Consider the following 15,387-nt stretch of genomic DNA (forward strand, 5'->3'; position numbering starts at 1 on the left):
TCCAGGGTAACCGCTTCCCCTGCCTCTCGGCCTGCTTCCAGGGTAACCGCTTCCCCGGCCCCTCGGCCTGCTTCCAGGGTAACCGCTTCCCCTGCCTCTCGGCCTGCTTCCAGGGTAACCGCTTCCCCGGCCTCTCGGCCTGCTTCCAGGGTAACCGCTTCCCCGGCCTGGCCGGCTGGACCTTGCTTGCAGCCGCAGCAGCCCGGACCAGAGCAGCCCCCTTCCAAGCCACTCGTGGCCGGGACTGGTCCCCGCACAGCAGGGTCAGGGCTGGAGCATTCCCCCACCCTGGCTGTGGCCTGTCACGCTCCAGGTTACCTGGTTAAACTTAGCGTCTAAGCAGCTCCCATTGCAAAGGTGAATGAGCAGCCCCAGGGAAGCTCAGGTCGGATGGCAAACTGGCCGTTGCCTCCCCTTGTCCTCTGCGCTAACCCTCCGCTCTGTGCCTTGCCCCCAGATGCAGAGCGTCATGTACGACCTGATCGCAGAGCTCAACGACCGGAGCGAGGACTTGGAGAAGCAGATCGGCAGCCTGGAGTCCAAACTGGAGCAGCTCACCACGAGTTTCAACTCTCTGCCCCTGCTCATCGCCGAAACCCTGCGCCACCAGCAGCAGCAGCTCCTCGCGGCCCTCCTCGAGACTCGTGGCATCAGTCTGGTGGGGGGCACCCCCCAGACGCCCCTGTCGGACAGTCCACTTGGGGTCAGCTCCACCTCCTTCCCCACCCCTTACACCAGTTCCAGCAGCTGCTGAAGTGCGGCTGAGCCCCTGCGCAGACGGACGGGAAGAGCTGCTCGTGGGTCTTCAGAGTCCAGTCGACTTTCTCCCGGCCCCAGGCCGCTGCAGGATCATCCGCGCCGGCGCTGGGAGCACGGCCAAACCGCTGCCATGGGGAGCGCCCCCTCGGGGTTCTCCGGCGCCGCAGGAGCAGAAACCTCTCCACAGCACGAGGAGGAAGCCTCCGGCACGGCCTTGCCACCCTGGCCGGTGGAGGGCGGAAACCCACGCTCAATCTCAGGTCTTCACATAGGAAACGAACCAGTCTGGCGCGCGGCCGCGGCCTCGGAGGGGAGAGCGCCACAGAGCGGGCTGCGAGCCGGAGGGGGGGCTGCGTTCCTGCAGCCCTGCTGCTCCCAGCCTGGCTTGCTGAGTCTTGGGGGGGAGGCGGACAGAGAGCTCCCCAAGGCTGATCCCTTTGCCTCCAGCCCCTCCCGGGGAGCTGCCAACATCGCGCCTGCTCGCACGGGCTCGGATCTCAGCGGGCCATTTGCCACCCCCGCCAAACCAGAACCCCCCAGCTAGGGGATGGCACTCAGCTAGCCCAGGTTGGGGGCCCCCTCGGATCCCTGTCCTGCCCGGAGCGGCTGCTTTGGGTGGGGGCTCTCCAGACCTCCGGGTGGCTGGCACGAAGCGGCGGCTGCTGGGAGAGGAGGGTGAGGCCCCGAGGAGACACCCTGCCAGCTGGTCCAGCGCTGACAGTGCCCCAGGGGCCGGCGCCGAAGCCGTGTGCTCAGCCAGAGGGCAGGGGGCTTTGTGGCGTGGAACCAAGTGGGACACTCTGGAGCCTCCTGAAACCGCCTTGGAGGAGTAAGAAGAGCTGGGGGTGGATCCTGAGTGACCCGCCTCCCCCGCACACCGGAGCCCCTGTGGCTAGGCCCAGCAGCTCTCCGGCCCGGCCCTTGGGAGGGAGCAGGGCGCTGCACGGTGCCACTCCAAGGGCCAGCTCGGAGAGTCTCACCTTGCCATGTGAATGTACCAGTCCTCCAGCCTTCAGCTTGGCTGGCAGCCTGGCCTGCCCGCTCAGCCCCTGCTGGGAGCCAGCCCCGAGGCCTGGGGCAGGAAGGGGGAGAAGGCAGCTGGTTGGGACACCGCGTCCCTTTCGAACGAAGGACTCAGTGCAGGAGTGGGGGTGGACACGTGAGTTACTGCCGCGCGGGGGAGGCTAATCTGTGCTGCTTGTCCCCTCTGCACCATGGGCCTGCGCCCCTCCCGGCTTCCTCCGGGGACTCCCCCTTCTCTCTCGGGCATTTTCACCTCTTGTTCTGCCCCAGCGCCCCCGCTGCTCCCATGCCTTGTCTGCCCCCCCCCCCCCCCCCCCCGCAGCCACAAGGCCCTGGCTCGCTTCCCCCGCCCCCCGGGGGGCGTGCCGGCTGCTCTGGGGGAGAATCGCTGTCGTTTTACACGGATGAAGTAACCACGTAATTACCCATCCCCCAGCGGAGTCTGCGAATGAGGGAAAGTCACTGTGTCCCTCAGGCAGTTAGCCTGGAGCTCCTCCGTAATCCCTTCACTTCCACGCAGAGCGCTGGATCCCGCCGGCTGGATCCCGCCCGGCCTCTCCTCAGCCCCACGCCGGGGGCTTTCCCGTGGCTGGCGGGGCGTGCGCCTCGGGCCCGGGCAGTCACCTTGTTTAGCAAACAGCCCCTGCCTGGAGAGAGCACGCCCTGCCTGCCCGCCGGCTCTAGCCCTGGGAACGCGCGTGGCCCAAGGCTACCGCCCTGCTGCCCCGGGCAGACACCCCCGGTGGCTCCTCTGGCACTGCCCCAGGATCACGGACGTGCTACCTACCCTGCCTGCCTGCAGACGCACAGTGAGCCTCGGGAAGTGCTGTCAGGAGGGAAATGCCACCCCCGCAGAGCGCTGCAGCCATAAGGCAGTACGGTACCCAGCCCCAGGCCAGCCGGAGCAAGGGCACCGTGGTCCCCTTCCACCAGTCCCGCCCTCCAGGGCTTCCTGCGCCAACAGCCGTGATACTCCTCACCCAGCGCTAAAGAGCGCAGGCTCCGGTCCACATGGCAGCGCCACCTCTGCTCCGAGCCCCCCAGGCTGGGGGACCTGCGTCCCTGGCAGGAGAGGGCTTTGCTCAGACGCCACCCTCCCCTCGCTGCCCCGCGTCTACTGGCTTCTCTCCTAGCTTGATCCCTCCCTCCCCGCCACGCCTGCCTGCCCGCCCCTCGCTGCACCGGGGGGGGGGGCAGGCTGTCGTCAGTCGCCATCTGCCCCCCTTCAAATGCCTTGTCTGTGCAGTGTAGGCCGGTGACTAGGTCACATGGCTGGGCGGCCGGAGTGCCGGCCCTGGCTCTGCTACAGACTCGCTGTGTGACCTTGGGCGAGTCACTTCCCCATCGCGGTGCCTCCCGTAAGAGGGGGATGAGGCATCTCCACCTTTCCAAAGGGCTTTCGGGGCTAGGGATGAGAGAGGCGTTGTCAGCCTTACACTTGTCTTCATCCTGACGGAAGAGCAGCCCCGGATGGGGCTCTAGGCTAGGGCCAGGCGCCTCTGAGACAGCTAGAGAGGCTCCGTGCCACCGGCTGATCCGTGCTGGTAAGCCCTCCCCGGTGCGGTGCCGCTAGAAAATGCCAAATGATGAAGCGGTTCGGGGCGCCGGAGAGGGGTATGGCACGAGCCTCGTGCGGGGGAGGGCCTGGGGGCGTCACGGCCTAGAACAGTCGTTGCACCAGGGTTGCTCTGACAAGTTTCTTGCTGGCGTGTAGAGACCGACGGAGGCTCCACTGCCCGGCCAGGCTGGGGTCCCTTGTGCGCAGCCCCGTGATCCGCTTGGCTGGCCCGGGGCTGCCTCACCCGCCGCATCCTGCTGCCCCTCCCATTTCAGCACCTTAGACAGCAGCCTCGCTCCTCCGCTCCCAGTGGCAACCGCTCGTTCGATTCTACCTCTGATACCCGGGTATCGGCCTTTGCGTCCTGCTGCCCGCGTCCTGGCCTGCTAGGGGAGCGAGAGCAACGCCTGCAGCGGCTTTCCCATGGCTCTACGGGGCCGGCATTGCCAGACGGCCCTCGCTAGCCGGCCACTGATTGCCTTAGAGACAGGCTCGGCGGTAGGGCCCGGAGCTAGGGCCGCCAGCGTTACAGGGACCCCTCAGTCGCCCCCTCCTTTGGGACCAGCACCTCGCCCTCGGGCGGCAGCGAGACCAACACCCCCGGGCCAGGGCAGAGAGGGGAACCTCGGAGCAGGTCAGTTTCAAAGCTGCAGGTCACCAGTCAGCTGTCCGCCTTGGAGAGAGCCGCCGGGCGTTGTTCAGAGCGAGACGCTTTCCAAGTAACGAGCCGCCGGCCCTCCCGAGGCGGCACCGCGCAGTATCCATTTCCACCGAGCCCTGGGCTTGCCCGGCGTAACGGGGGAGTTTCCCAACAGGACTCTGCAGAAACCAATCACCGCTTCTCTCCTGGACTGGAAACACGTCACCTGGACTGGGGTTTCCCTCTGAGTAGCCCAGTGGCAGGGGGTTCGCACAGACCCCGGAATCCGCAGGGACGGGCCAGGAGGTGCCCCCCTCCAGCTGCGCCACAGCAAAGGGGAAGACCAGCGCAGCGGAGGCTGGGGGAGGAAAAGCACAAAGTACAACTCAGCGCGTAGCTCTGCAGCCCAAAGGCCCGTCGGACTGGCCCAGCCGGGGCCCGCCTCAGCTGCCAGAGGAAGGGTTCAAAACCCTCCTGCAGGAGCCCCCCTCTTCCGTGCATCTCGTGTTTCTGCCCCACCCACGAGGGGCAGGACGCGGACAGACCCGACGTGCTTCTGTTCGCACTTAGCCGAGGAGCGTCGCTCTGGGGTCGCATCTTGCCTCTGTACCGCTTGCTTTTTTTTAACACTAGAGGAAAGCCTAATAGTTTATTTTAACAATGAGATATATTGCTATATTATAAAGGGTCTTGTAACTTTCCAGTCCGGTTTTGTATCACACTAGGCCGCGAGGTCTGCCTGCCGCTCACATGTCTGTTTCTGAGTACACGTCAGGGCCGATTTTCGCTTCGCCCGGGGCCTGAGGCGCACGGCCAGGAGCGTTGGGACTGTGACATCCCTTGGCCAGGCGCTGTACGCAGAGGGGGGATGGGTCAAGGCAGGGCCTCAGCTGGCGCCAACCAGTCGGCTCTCCTGGGCTGACAGGAGCTGCCCGTTCCCACCCCTCGGGGGAGCCCAGTGGTTTGAGCGCTGGCCTGCTAAACCCAGGGTTGGGAGTTAGACTCATAGACTTTAAGGTCAGAAGGGACCATTCTGATCATCTAGTCCGACCCCCTGCACAGTGCAGGCCACAATCTCACCCACCCCTCCCAGAATAATCCTCTCACCTAGATCTCAGATATCGAAGTCCTCAAATACTTTGAAGGCCCCAAGATGCAGAGAATCCTCCAGCTGTGATCTGTGCCCAATGCTACAGAGGAAGGCGAAAAACCTCCAGGGCCTCTGCCAATCTACCCTGGAGGAAAATTCCTTCCTGACCCCAAATATGGCGATCAGCTAAACCCTGAGCATGTGGGCAAGACTCACCAGCCAGACACCCAGAGAGTTCTCTGTAGTTCAGTCCTTGCGGGGGGGGGAGGGGACAGTTAGGGATCTGGGGCAAATCTGTCAGGTACGGTGCTTGGTCCTGCCGTGAGGGCAGGGGGCTGGGCTCCATGGCCTCTCGAGGTCCTTGCCAGCTCTGTATCTCTCCATTCTGTAACATGCTGTCGTGTCCAGTCCTAGCGCCCTGCCTGGCAGTGCCTAGCAAGCTGTCTCCCTTGCCCTCTGTCAAGCGGCAGGTGCCTGTGGGCTGGGCCGCAGCCCCCTAGCCCCAGCTCTGCCCGCCCAGGACTGTGTGGAAGGAGCCAGTGCCCAGAGCCCGGCTTTCAGGGCAGGCTGTGCTGTTTGGGTGGGGTAAGCAGCCTGGAGGCACCTGCTGGCAGAGGGCAGACATCCAGCGGGTGGGTAGACTGCTCAGGAGGGGCTGAATGCCCTGGGGCAGGTGGAGGAAGCACACGAGGGCTCCTGGCCTGGAGCTCAGCTCAGCAGAAATGTGATTTCCAGCAGCTCTTGGCCCCCGGGGGCCAGGCGTGCTGAGGATTCCCATGGGGGTGTCTGGTTCCTCCACCCCCCCAGCCGTCACATCATTGCCTGTGTGGTCCAGCCCTGCCAGGCGATGGGTGGGGCTGCTGGCAGGGTCTGCTCCAGGGGAGTTGTCCGCAGGGACACGCACTGCCCTCCTGGTCCCCGCTAGGGACTGCCCAGTGCCCTGAGCCAGAGACGAAGGAGCCATGCCAGGACCTGCGGGGGCCCGGCCTAAGACGCCGGTGTGATCCCCCAGAACGACTCCAGCGCCAGGAGCGAGAGTCCCAGTTTCCCAGTGGAACAAGGGGAAATCCCTCCCCACAGAGCAGAGAAGTTACGAGATCCCAGGGGCTCAGCCGCTCCAGCCTTTGGGGCCGGGATGCTTGTGGCTTGCAGGATTTCAGAGCAAGCAAACCAACCCTCCTCTTCTCCATATCTCATCTAATGGTGCTTTGGACCTTCCCTTTCTCCTCCCCCGCGGCTGGTGCCTGGCCAGCCTCCCTGCACCGAATTCGGGCTGTTCCGGCCTCCAGCCACGGACCCGCATGGCACGTGGGCCGAGGTCGCACCCTCTTCCGCCTCCGCTGATTCTCTTATGCCAGAAGCTCCGTCTTTCTACGGAGTGACCCTCCTGAGAGAGGCTAAGCAGCGTTAGCGCCGGGGTCCCTCCGCATGGCAGCGCGAAGCAGCCAGATCAGCCAAAGAGTCTGCCCTGAGTCTTTGTTCGGTATTGCTGCTCAGCGCTTGTATTTCCATGTTCGGTGCATCCATCTCCCCACTAGACCCCATTCGGAGAATGACCCTCCCATGCCCCCCAAGAAGTCTTCATCTGTTTGGCCATCCTTTTCCGCTGGGTGGCCAGTGCTGCTGAGCCTGTTCTTTGCCACCGGGGCTGTGGGTACGTCTACACTGCATGGCTATGTCGGGAGACAAGGGGTCTCCCGACATAGCTACCCCGTGTCTCTGCAAGCCGCCCGTTATTTCGAAATACCAGGTGCTCTCTTTCGCCATCCCAGTAAACCTCGTTGCACGAGGGATAAGGAATGGCTCGACATAGCGTGTTATCTTGAAATTTGCGCTGGGTAGATGCGCCGAATTTCAACATATGCTATTTCGAAAGAGAGTCGTGAGAAGATGCGCCTCTTGCTTCACGCAGACTGCGGCTCTCATGTCGAGGGTAGGGTGCTCGGTCGGCACACCCTCTGGCTACCCAGCAATGTTCTTTCGAAATGACGGTCCGCGTCGACACAGCCGGCAGTGATTTCGGCATCATGTCGACATTCCCTCGCGCTGGAGGACGTCTTACTCCGACTCCTGGAACCGCGTTGTCCCAGGCGTCAGGCAAGCCGTGGGAATAGGGCTGGATTTCGAAATCAGTGCTATGTAGACAGCACCACAGGTATCTCGAAAGACGCCATGCAATTGACGGAGTGCGCTTGCCTAGCTGATTCCGAGTTCCGCGCTGCAGTGTAGACGCACCCTGGGTGTGCTCTTCCTCCGGCTTGGCGCCATTCCCAGCCCGGCTCCCTTGCCCTCTGGTTCCGCCCTGCAACTCGCTAGCCAAGGCGGATGCAGAGGAGAAGTCCAGTCCCCCCTTCCTGCCCCGGGACTCTCCTAAGGGTCATTGGTGTCCTTCCTTGCAAGGGGGAAGACCCCAAACCCCTGCAGGAATCCCGTGAGAAAGCACAAGGGGGGGGGTTGTCACACCATGGAGTGAGCTGTGGCCCAAGAGCGGTGGGACTTCTCGAGGCATCCACAGAAGAGCCCTCGGCCCTTCCGCTCTGCCTGCCACGTTGCCGTGTCTGCTCCGGCGGCAGGATCCTGCCCTGAGCCCGGGGCTCCACTCCTGGGGCCGGGGCTCCCCAGGGAACCGCTGACGATAACATCCCTCCTTGCCAAACCCATTTCCCTCCAGGTGGCAGGGGAGGTTGATGCCATAAATCCGCCCTTCCCTCAGCCACAGCCCCGTAACCAACGGTGCAGCACCCTGCCTGGCATGGCGGAGAAGGGCTGTTGGGGGCCTAGGTCCCCTCCCTCGCTCAGACTCGGGGCCGGTGTCCTGATGCCTCCTCTGGCCCAGGGTTTAACCGAGAGGGGGCTGCTTTCTGACGGCTCCTGTTGAAAGCCAGCTGGGGGGCCCTTCCTTCCAGGCCCGGCCGGCCCCGCTAGCAGAGCACAGCTGCTGCGCGGCACAGAGCCGGGCCGTCTTTCTGCTGGCTTGTTCCTGAAAATCTCCCCTCCCTCGGCTGACCAGCAGCCCAGGGGTTCCCGGGAAAGTGCCCCGACCCAGGTCAGCCTGTCCCAGGGAGCGCAAGGCGCTGTGGTTCACTAATCCCCCCAGCTGTTGTGTGTAGGGATCCAAGGGCGGTTTCTGAGTCAGAGCTTCCTTTCCAAAGCATATCCCTGGTCCCTGTCAAGCCGGGGGGGGGATGGAGATGCAGCTACTCAGACAGCGTTGCCATACAACTGATCTGTACCCAGAAACAGGCATGTTTTAAACTAATGGCTTTAACCTGTTCACTGTAAAAAGTGCCTTGGACGTAAATCCGAAGAGGTCAGTCTCTGCGTATTTACTCTGCGGGTGTGGAAGGCGGTAGCTGCCTGCCTAGAGACACGCCTAGAGCGAGACACCCGCCCTCAAATATACCATCTATAAAGGCTTCAGATCCCTCTGTCGTGCTGGTCTGTGGAGCGCTGTTCTTTCCTTCCCGCGCGGCCCATCAGCGCGGGGTCGGCCTCGCCTCCCCTTTTCCAAGCGGTTCTACTAACAAGCGGGGGGTCGCGGGGTTTGTGAAAGAGCCGGCGCCAGGCCGGGCGGGTTTGAATTCCAGCCCAAGAGGCCTGTCCCCAGCGGGGAGGGCAACTGGGTGCATGGGAGTCCACCCCCAGGGCCCCCCCAGCAATGTTATTTCGAAGTAACTCCGCGTCTACGCAGCCAGCAGCGGTTCCGAACGAGCGGCAAGCTGGAGGGCGTCATCCTCCGCCTCCTGCAGCCTCAGAGTCCGAGGAGTCGGGGAAGCCGGGGCAGAGGGCTCTGTTCCGGAATACGTGCTGCGTGGACGCTCCCCGTTTCGAAATGAGCCGCGCCGTTGACGTGGCTCAGTGGGCGCCGCTTAGTCGAGTTGCGCCTGGCTGAGAACGTGCCAAGCAAGTCACTTCTCCGGCTGCCCTGCGTGGCCGTGGGCAAGGTGGGCCGGTGGGAAGGGAATCACCGGGTGGCGTTTCGTGTACGTGGCCTCTGACTCGCTGCCTAGGACAGTGGCTGCCCCTCCCCGTGGTAACTGGGCTGGATCCCGGCCGTGGTCTCCCGTTTGTGGTGCCCTGTGCGGTGGCACGGATGGGCGCGCTGAGGGACGCAGGCAGCCTGTGGCAAACCGGGATTTCAGGGGTGGAAGTAGCATATGTCCCTCACCGGCGCTGTCCTAGTGCAGCCCGGCTCCCGGCAGCTCCGCCAAGAGCTCCTGGCTGGCTTTGCCAGGGCGCCCCCCATGCCTTCACCTCCGGCCTTCACCCCAGGTCCGGGAGCCCGGCTGCCTTCACTGTGAGACCCCCACTCGCGGGCCTCCCGCCGGCAGAGCCGCACTGGCCCTGGGGCTCTGCCCGGAGCCGTCTGGCCTGCAAAACGCAAACGGCATGAGCCGGCAGGCAGACCCCAGCAGCGACCAGTCCCCAGCTTCCCACGCTCCCCAGTCCCAGCCCTTCGCCGCAGACTTCCCTGGCCTGGCCCTGGGCCTGCCGAGCCGGAGCGAGCAGAGAGCGTGGGCCGCGAAGCCCTGCCCGGCGGCCCCGCCATCTGCAGAACCCAGGCGGGAAGTGCTCTGCTCCCAGCCGGCTGAGGCCACGGGGCCAGACGAAAGCTCACGCTACGGCCAAAGCGTTTCCGCCTCGCTCTGGCTGGGGCGACGGTGCTTTCAAAGCAGAGTCCCGGCCCCCTGTCGGGGGGGCAGCTCCCTTCCCAGCCCCCTTCGGAACCTCTTCAGGGCCCCAGCAACTTGGTCCTTGCGTAAGGGACGACAGGCCCCCGGGCGTGTTGAACCAGGTGCCCCCGCCAGGGCACTGCCCCTGAGGACTGAACGGAGCGGCTCGGTGTGACGGGGCGGCTTTTCCACGCAGCCCGCGTGCTGAGGCTCTGGCAGGGGCGCCGGGCTGCTGCGGTCAGTCCCGGGCTGCGGACGCTGCTTGAACCGTGCGCAAAGGGCGAACCCGCGTGTGACGGGCCGGGTCCGGGCACGGCTGAGGGCTTCCGCTCAGGGCGAATTGCTCAAAACTAGGGCTACCTACAGCCCGCGACTGGTGGCCCTTCCCAAACAGGCCACACACCAGTCACACCGAGTGCTGCAGCTGCTAATCCTGCCAGCAGGAAGCCTGACAAGCAAAACCCCTCAGACCCCCCAGCTCTCCCTGTGCCCCAGTCAGCCCCAGGCCTAACGCACTAGTGAGGGGTTCTAGAACCCAACCTCACCTACCCCCAACAGGTTCTTCCAGTCCCAAAGAACCAGCCACAGATCCCCGGTCAAATTACACTTTGGATCTTACCCACAAGAGCGCGCTGGGCCCGTCCTTCAGCATCTAGGATCTGGGGCTCCGTCTAGCCTGCCCCCTCTTGTGCAAGCGCCGTTCTGCCGCTTTTTTCCAGGAAGAACGGCTCTTGTGCAAGAGGGGGGTTTGTGCCCAAAGGAGCCGTGTAGACAGCTCTTGTTTGCACAAAAGCCCCTTGTGCAAAATGGCAGCTCGTTAAGTATGCAAATGAGGCGCAGCGATAGTCATCGCTTCACCTCATTTGCATATTCTCTTGCGCAAGAGGGAGCAGTCTAGACATAGCCTGACGGTTGATTAACGAAAGAAAGAAAAGGAGGCGAGTGAGGTTGTTCAGGATACGGTACATGCACCAGCCACCAGGCTCTCAGCAGAGCTGGTACAAACGGCCGGCTTAGGAGTCTCTGGCGCACGTCCCATGTCAGGAGGGGTCGGCGGCCCCCCCGGCTCTGTCCCTCGCAAGGCCGCATCCAGGATCAGGAGCAAGACTGGAGACAAGATGGAACCTGCCTCCTGGCACCTTTATAACTCTGGTGTCTCCCGCGCTGGAGCGGGTCACGTGGCCCAGTGCCCTGTCTCTGGTCCACATTTTAGCAGCCTGTTGCCGGGGCCGGTTGGCAGGTTCCCAGACGCGTCCCTCCGGTGTGTTGGCCTCTCCGAGAGCCACTGTCCGTCCGCAGGGCTGGTGAGCACAGCCAGTCGCTGCCCAATCCTTCCTCGCAGCGGGCAGCCCGGCCCAGGGCTCTGGCTCAGGCAGAGAATGTTCACAGCACGGAGCCCGTGTCCATAACTCCCACACGTGCACAAGAGTAGTGCACACACGATCAGTAGGACACGAGCTTCCGTGTGACACCTCGCACGGCTCCCTTTGTGCAGACTTTGGGGCAACCCCCCTCCCCTGCGGGCGCAGCTGTGACCTGGCTGCTCCCTTTAAAATCCAACAACGTGGCACCGTGGCAAGGCCCTGCCTGTAATGGGACAGGGCACGGCTCCGCCCCAGCTGCACGTTACAGTCAGGAGAGTCAAGGAGCTTTGTTCCTGCCCCCGGAGCCCCGCAAGGGGGGAGAGACTCGTGCTCAGTCTCAGGGAAGCAAAGAGCCAGGCCCTTCCACGCACAAAGGCCCGGGGCGGGAAGGGGCTGGAAGCAGGCACAGTCCAGAGGGCACCCGAGTGACTCTGCACAGAGAGCGAACGGACACGGAGCCCTGCCCGCCCGCCATGGGGCACCGCAGCCGGGGCCCAGGGGGACACGGAGCCCTGCCCCCCCGCCATGGGGCACCGCGGCCGGAGCCCAGGGGGACACGGAGCCCTGCCGCCTGCCATGGGGCACCGCAGCCGGAGCCCAGGGCGACACGGAGCCCTGCCCGCCCGCCATGGGGCACCGCAGCCAGAGCCCAGGGCGACACGGAGCCCTGCCCGCCCGCCATGGGGCACCGCAGCCGGAGCCCAGGGGGACACGGAGCCCTGCCCGCCCGCCATGGGGCACCGCAGCCGGAGCCCAGGGGGACACGGAGCCCTGCCCGCCCGCCATGGGGCACCGCAGCCGGAGCCCAGGGGGACACAGAGCCCTGCCTCCCCGCCATGGGGCACCGCAGCCGGAGCCCAGGGGGACACGGAGCCCCGCCCGCCCGCCATGGGGCACCGCAGCCGGAGCCCAGGGGGACACGGAGCCCTGCCGCCTGCCATGGGGCACCGCAGCCGGAGCCCAGGGCGACACGGAGCCCTGCCCGCCCGCCATGGGGCACCGCAGCCGGAGCCCAGGGGGACACGGAGCCCTGCCCGCCCGCCATGGGGCACCGCAGCCGGAGCCCAGGGGGACACGGAGCCCTGCCCGCCCGCCATGGGGCACCGCAGCCGGAGCCCAGGGGGACACGGAGCCCTGCCGCCCGCCATGGGGCACCGCAGCCGGAGCCCAGGGTGACACGGAGCCCTGCCCGCCCGCCATGGGGCACCGCAGCCGGAGCCCAGGGGGACACGGAGCCCTGCCCAAGTCAATGGGGCAGCCCCCATGTCATCCAGTGATCCAGCACGAGGGACCCAGGGCCAAGCAGTGGGAGTCTCACGAAGTGAGCCAGAGGCTGACGCGCTGGGGAGCCGTGCGACGTGCCAGGCTGTTCACCGACACGTTCCTCACCTCACAGCTCTGCCGGGGGGGGGGGGGGGTGCTCTGGAGTCAATCCGGTCCAATGTAAACGTTCCCTGCGGCGCTTCCATAGCAGAGCCAAACGGCGTCTTCGGCGCTGCCAGGACGAGCGAGGCCTCGCGGGGGAACCCAGCTGCGTTTCCAGGGCCGCTAGAATCCCATGCACCCGGAGATTAGGCAACATGGGCTCCCGGGCGCTGCACTGATCAGTGGATCTGGCTGCAGGGCTCCCCAAGGGGAGGGAGGAAGCAGCCTGAACCCGAGATCTTCTCTCCACTACAAGCCCCCGACCCCCGGCCTTGGGAGCCCGCAAACAGGGCCTCCGTTGCTGTTCCAGCCTGAAGCCAGGCCGCCGGCAGGTCAAAGCGAAAAGGGGGCCGAGGCGTTTTTAAACGAAGCACCAGGGTAAGCCGCCCGGTGACGTGGCCAGAGACGGCCCGTAGCCAAGGGCTGCTTAAAGGAGACCCCTGATGTCCTAGTGAGCAGGAGAGCACAGGTGCTGGTACGGTGCAGGTGGGAGCTGGAGGGAACCAGTACAACGAAACAAAAGAGCCCCTCTCCCTAGAACCCCAGGGCTGGCAGAGACCTCAGGAGCCATCCAGTCCAGCCCCCTCCCAAAGCAGAGCCAACCCCGACTCAATCTACTTTTGGAAGTATTTCAAAGGGACGTTGTTAAGGGCCCAAAAGCAAACAATTCCGCTGTGTAGGAAAGATAGAAAATATGGCAAAAGACCAGCTTGGCTTAACAAGGAGATCTTGCATGATCTCAAAATAAAAAAGGAGTCCTATAAAAAATGGAAACTAGGACAACTAACAAAGGATGAATATAGGCAAGCAACACGGGAATGCAGGGGCAAGATTAGAAAGGCAAAGGCACAAAATGAGATCAAACTAGCTACAGGCATAAAGGGAAACAAGAAGACCTTTTATAAATACATTAAAAGCAAGAGGAAGACCAAGGACAGGGTAGGCCCACTGCTTAGTGAGGAGGGAGAAGCAGTAACAGGAAACTTGGAAATGGCGGAGATGCTCAATGACTTCTTTGTTTCGGTCTTCACCGAGAAGTCTGGAGGTGTGCCTAACGTAGTGAATACAAGCAGAGAGAGGGTAAGTTTAGAAGATAGGATACACAAAGAACAAGTTAAAAATCACTTAGGAAAGTTAGATGTCAGCAAGTCACCAGGTCCTGATGAAATGCATCCCAGGATACTCAAGGAGCTGATAGAGGAGCTATCTGAGCCTTTAGCTATGATCTTTGAAAAATCATGGCAGACAGGGGAGATTCCAGAAGACTGGAAAAGGGCAAATATTGTGCCCATCTATAAAAAGGGGAATAAGAACAACCCAGGAAACTACAGACCGGTCAGTTTAACGTCTGTCCCAGGGAAGATAATGGAGCAGGTAATTAAGGAAATCGTATGCAAACACTTGGAAGGTAATAAAGTGATAGGGAATAGCCAGCATGGGTTTGTGAAGAACAAGTCATGCCAAACTAATCTGATAGCTTTCTTTGATAGGATAACGAGCCTTGTGGATAAGGGAGAAGCGATGGATGTCATATACCTAGACTTTAGTAAGGCATTTGATACGGTCTCGCATGATATTCTTATTGATAAACTAGGCAAATATAACTTAGATAGGGCCACGATAAGGTGGGTGCATAATTGGCTGGATAACCGTAGTCAGAGAGTTGTTAACGGTGCTAAATCCTGCTGGAAAGGGATAACAAGCGGAGTTCCGCAAGGGTCTGTTTTGGGACCCGTACTGTTCAATATCTTCATCAATGATGTAGATATTGGGATAGAGAGTACGCTTATTAAGTTTGCAGATGATTCCAAACTGGGTGGGGTTGCAACTTCTTTGGAGGATAGGACATAATTCAAAATGACCTTAGCAAGTTAGAGAAATGGTCAGAGGTAAACAGGATGAGGTTTAATAAAGAGAAATGCAAAGTGCTCCACTTAGGAAGGAACAATCAGTTCCATACATACAAGATGGGAAGCGACTGTCTAGGAAGGAGCATGGCGGAAAGGGATCTAGGGGTCATAGTGGACCACAAGTTGAATATGAGTCAACAGTGTGATGCTGTTGCAAAAAAAGCAAATATGATTCTAGGTTGTATCAACAGGTGTGTTGTAAGCAAAACTCGTGAAGTCATTCTGCCGCTCTGCTCTGCTCTAGTTAGGCCTCAGCTGGAGTACTGTGTCCAGTTCTGGGCGCCACATTTCAAGAAAGATGTGGAGAAATTGGAAAGGGTACAGAGAAGAGCGACAAGAATGATTAAAGGTCTAGAGAACATGACCTATGAAGCCAGGCTTCATGAACTGGGCTTGTTTAGTTTGGAAAAAAGAAGATTAAGGGGGGACATGATAGCGGTTTTCAAATATCTAAAAGGGTGTCACAAGGAGGAAGGAGAAAATTTGTTCCTCTTGGTTTCTGAGGACAGGACAAGGAGTAATGGGCTTAAAGTGCAGCAGGGGAGGTTTAGATTGGACATTAGGAAAAAATTCCTAACTGTCAGGGTGGTCAAATATTGGAATAAATTGCCAAGGGAGGTGGTGGAATCTCCCTCTCTGGAGATATTTAAGAACAGGTTAGACAGACATCTGTCAGGGATGGTGTAGACGGAGCTTGGTCCTGCCTTGAGGGCGGGGGGCTGGACTCGATGACCTCTCGAGGTCCCTTCCAGTCCTATGATTCTATGATTCTATGAACCCAGCCAGGGCTTGGTCAAACTGGCACTTAAACACCCCTATGGATGGAGATTCCAGCCCCTCCCTAGGGAGCCCAGCCCAGCGCTTCCCACCCGCCTAGGGACAGAGCTTGTCCTAATCTCCAACCTAGGCCTCCCCCACGGCCACTTGAGTCCATGGCTCCTCGTT

At 61.9% G+C, this 15,387-nt stretch overlaps 1 protein-coding gene across 3 annotated transcripts in view; it reads left to right on the forward strand.

Annotated features, from left to right (window-relative positions):
- The window catches only part of KCNN3 (potassium calcium-activated channel subfamily N member 3), a 64,496-nt gene extending 55,995 nt beyond the window's left edge, over positions 1 to 8,501 (forward strand). For all 3 annotated transcript variants that reach the window (XM_075907539.1, XM_075907540.1, XM_075907541.1), the window contains one exon: positions 458 to 8,501. In XM_075907539.1, coding sequence (XP_075763654.1) covers positions 458 to 754 — 297 coding nt within the window. In that variant the 3' untranslated portion in view covers positions 755 to 8,501. The remainder of the gene's footprint in view (positions 1 to 457) is intronic.
- The last annotated feature ends 6,886 nt before the right edge of the window (positions 8,502 to 15,387 follow it).

This window comes from Pelodiscus sinensis, chromosome 24, assembly GCF_049634645.1.
Source record: "Pelodiscus sinensis isolate JC-2024 chromosome 24, ASM4963464v1, whole genome shotgun sequence".
In the NCBI taxonomy this organism is placed as follows: Eukaryota; Metazoa; Chordata; order Testudines; family Trionychidae; genus Pelodiscus; species Pelodiscus sinensis.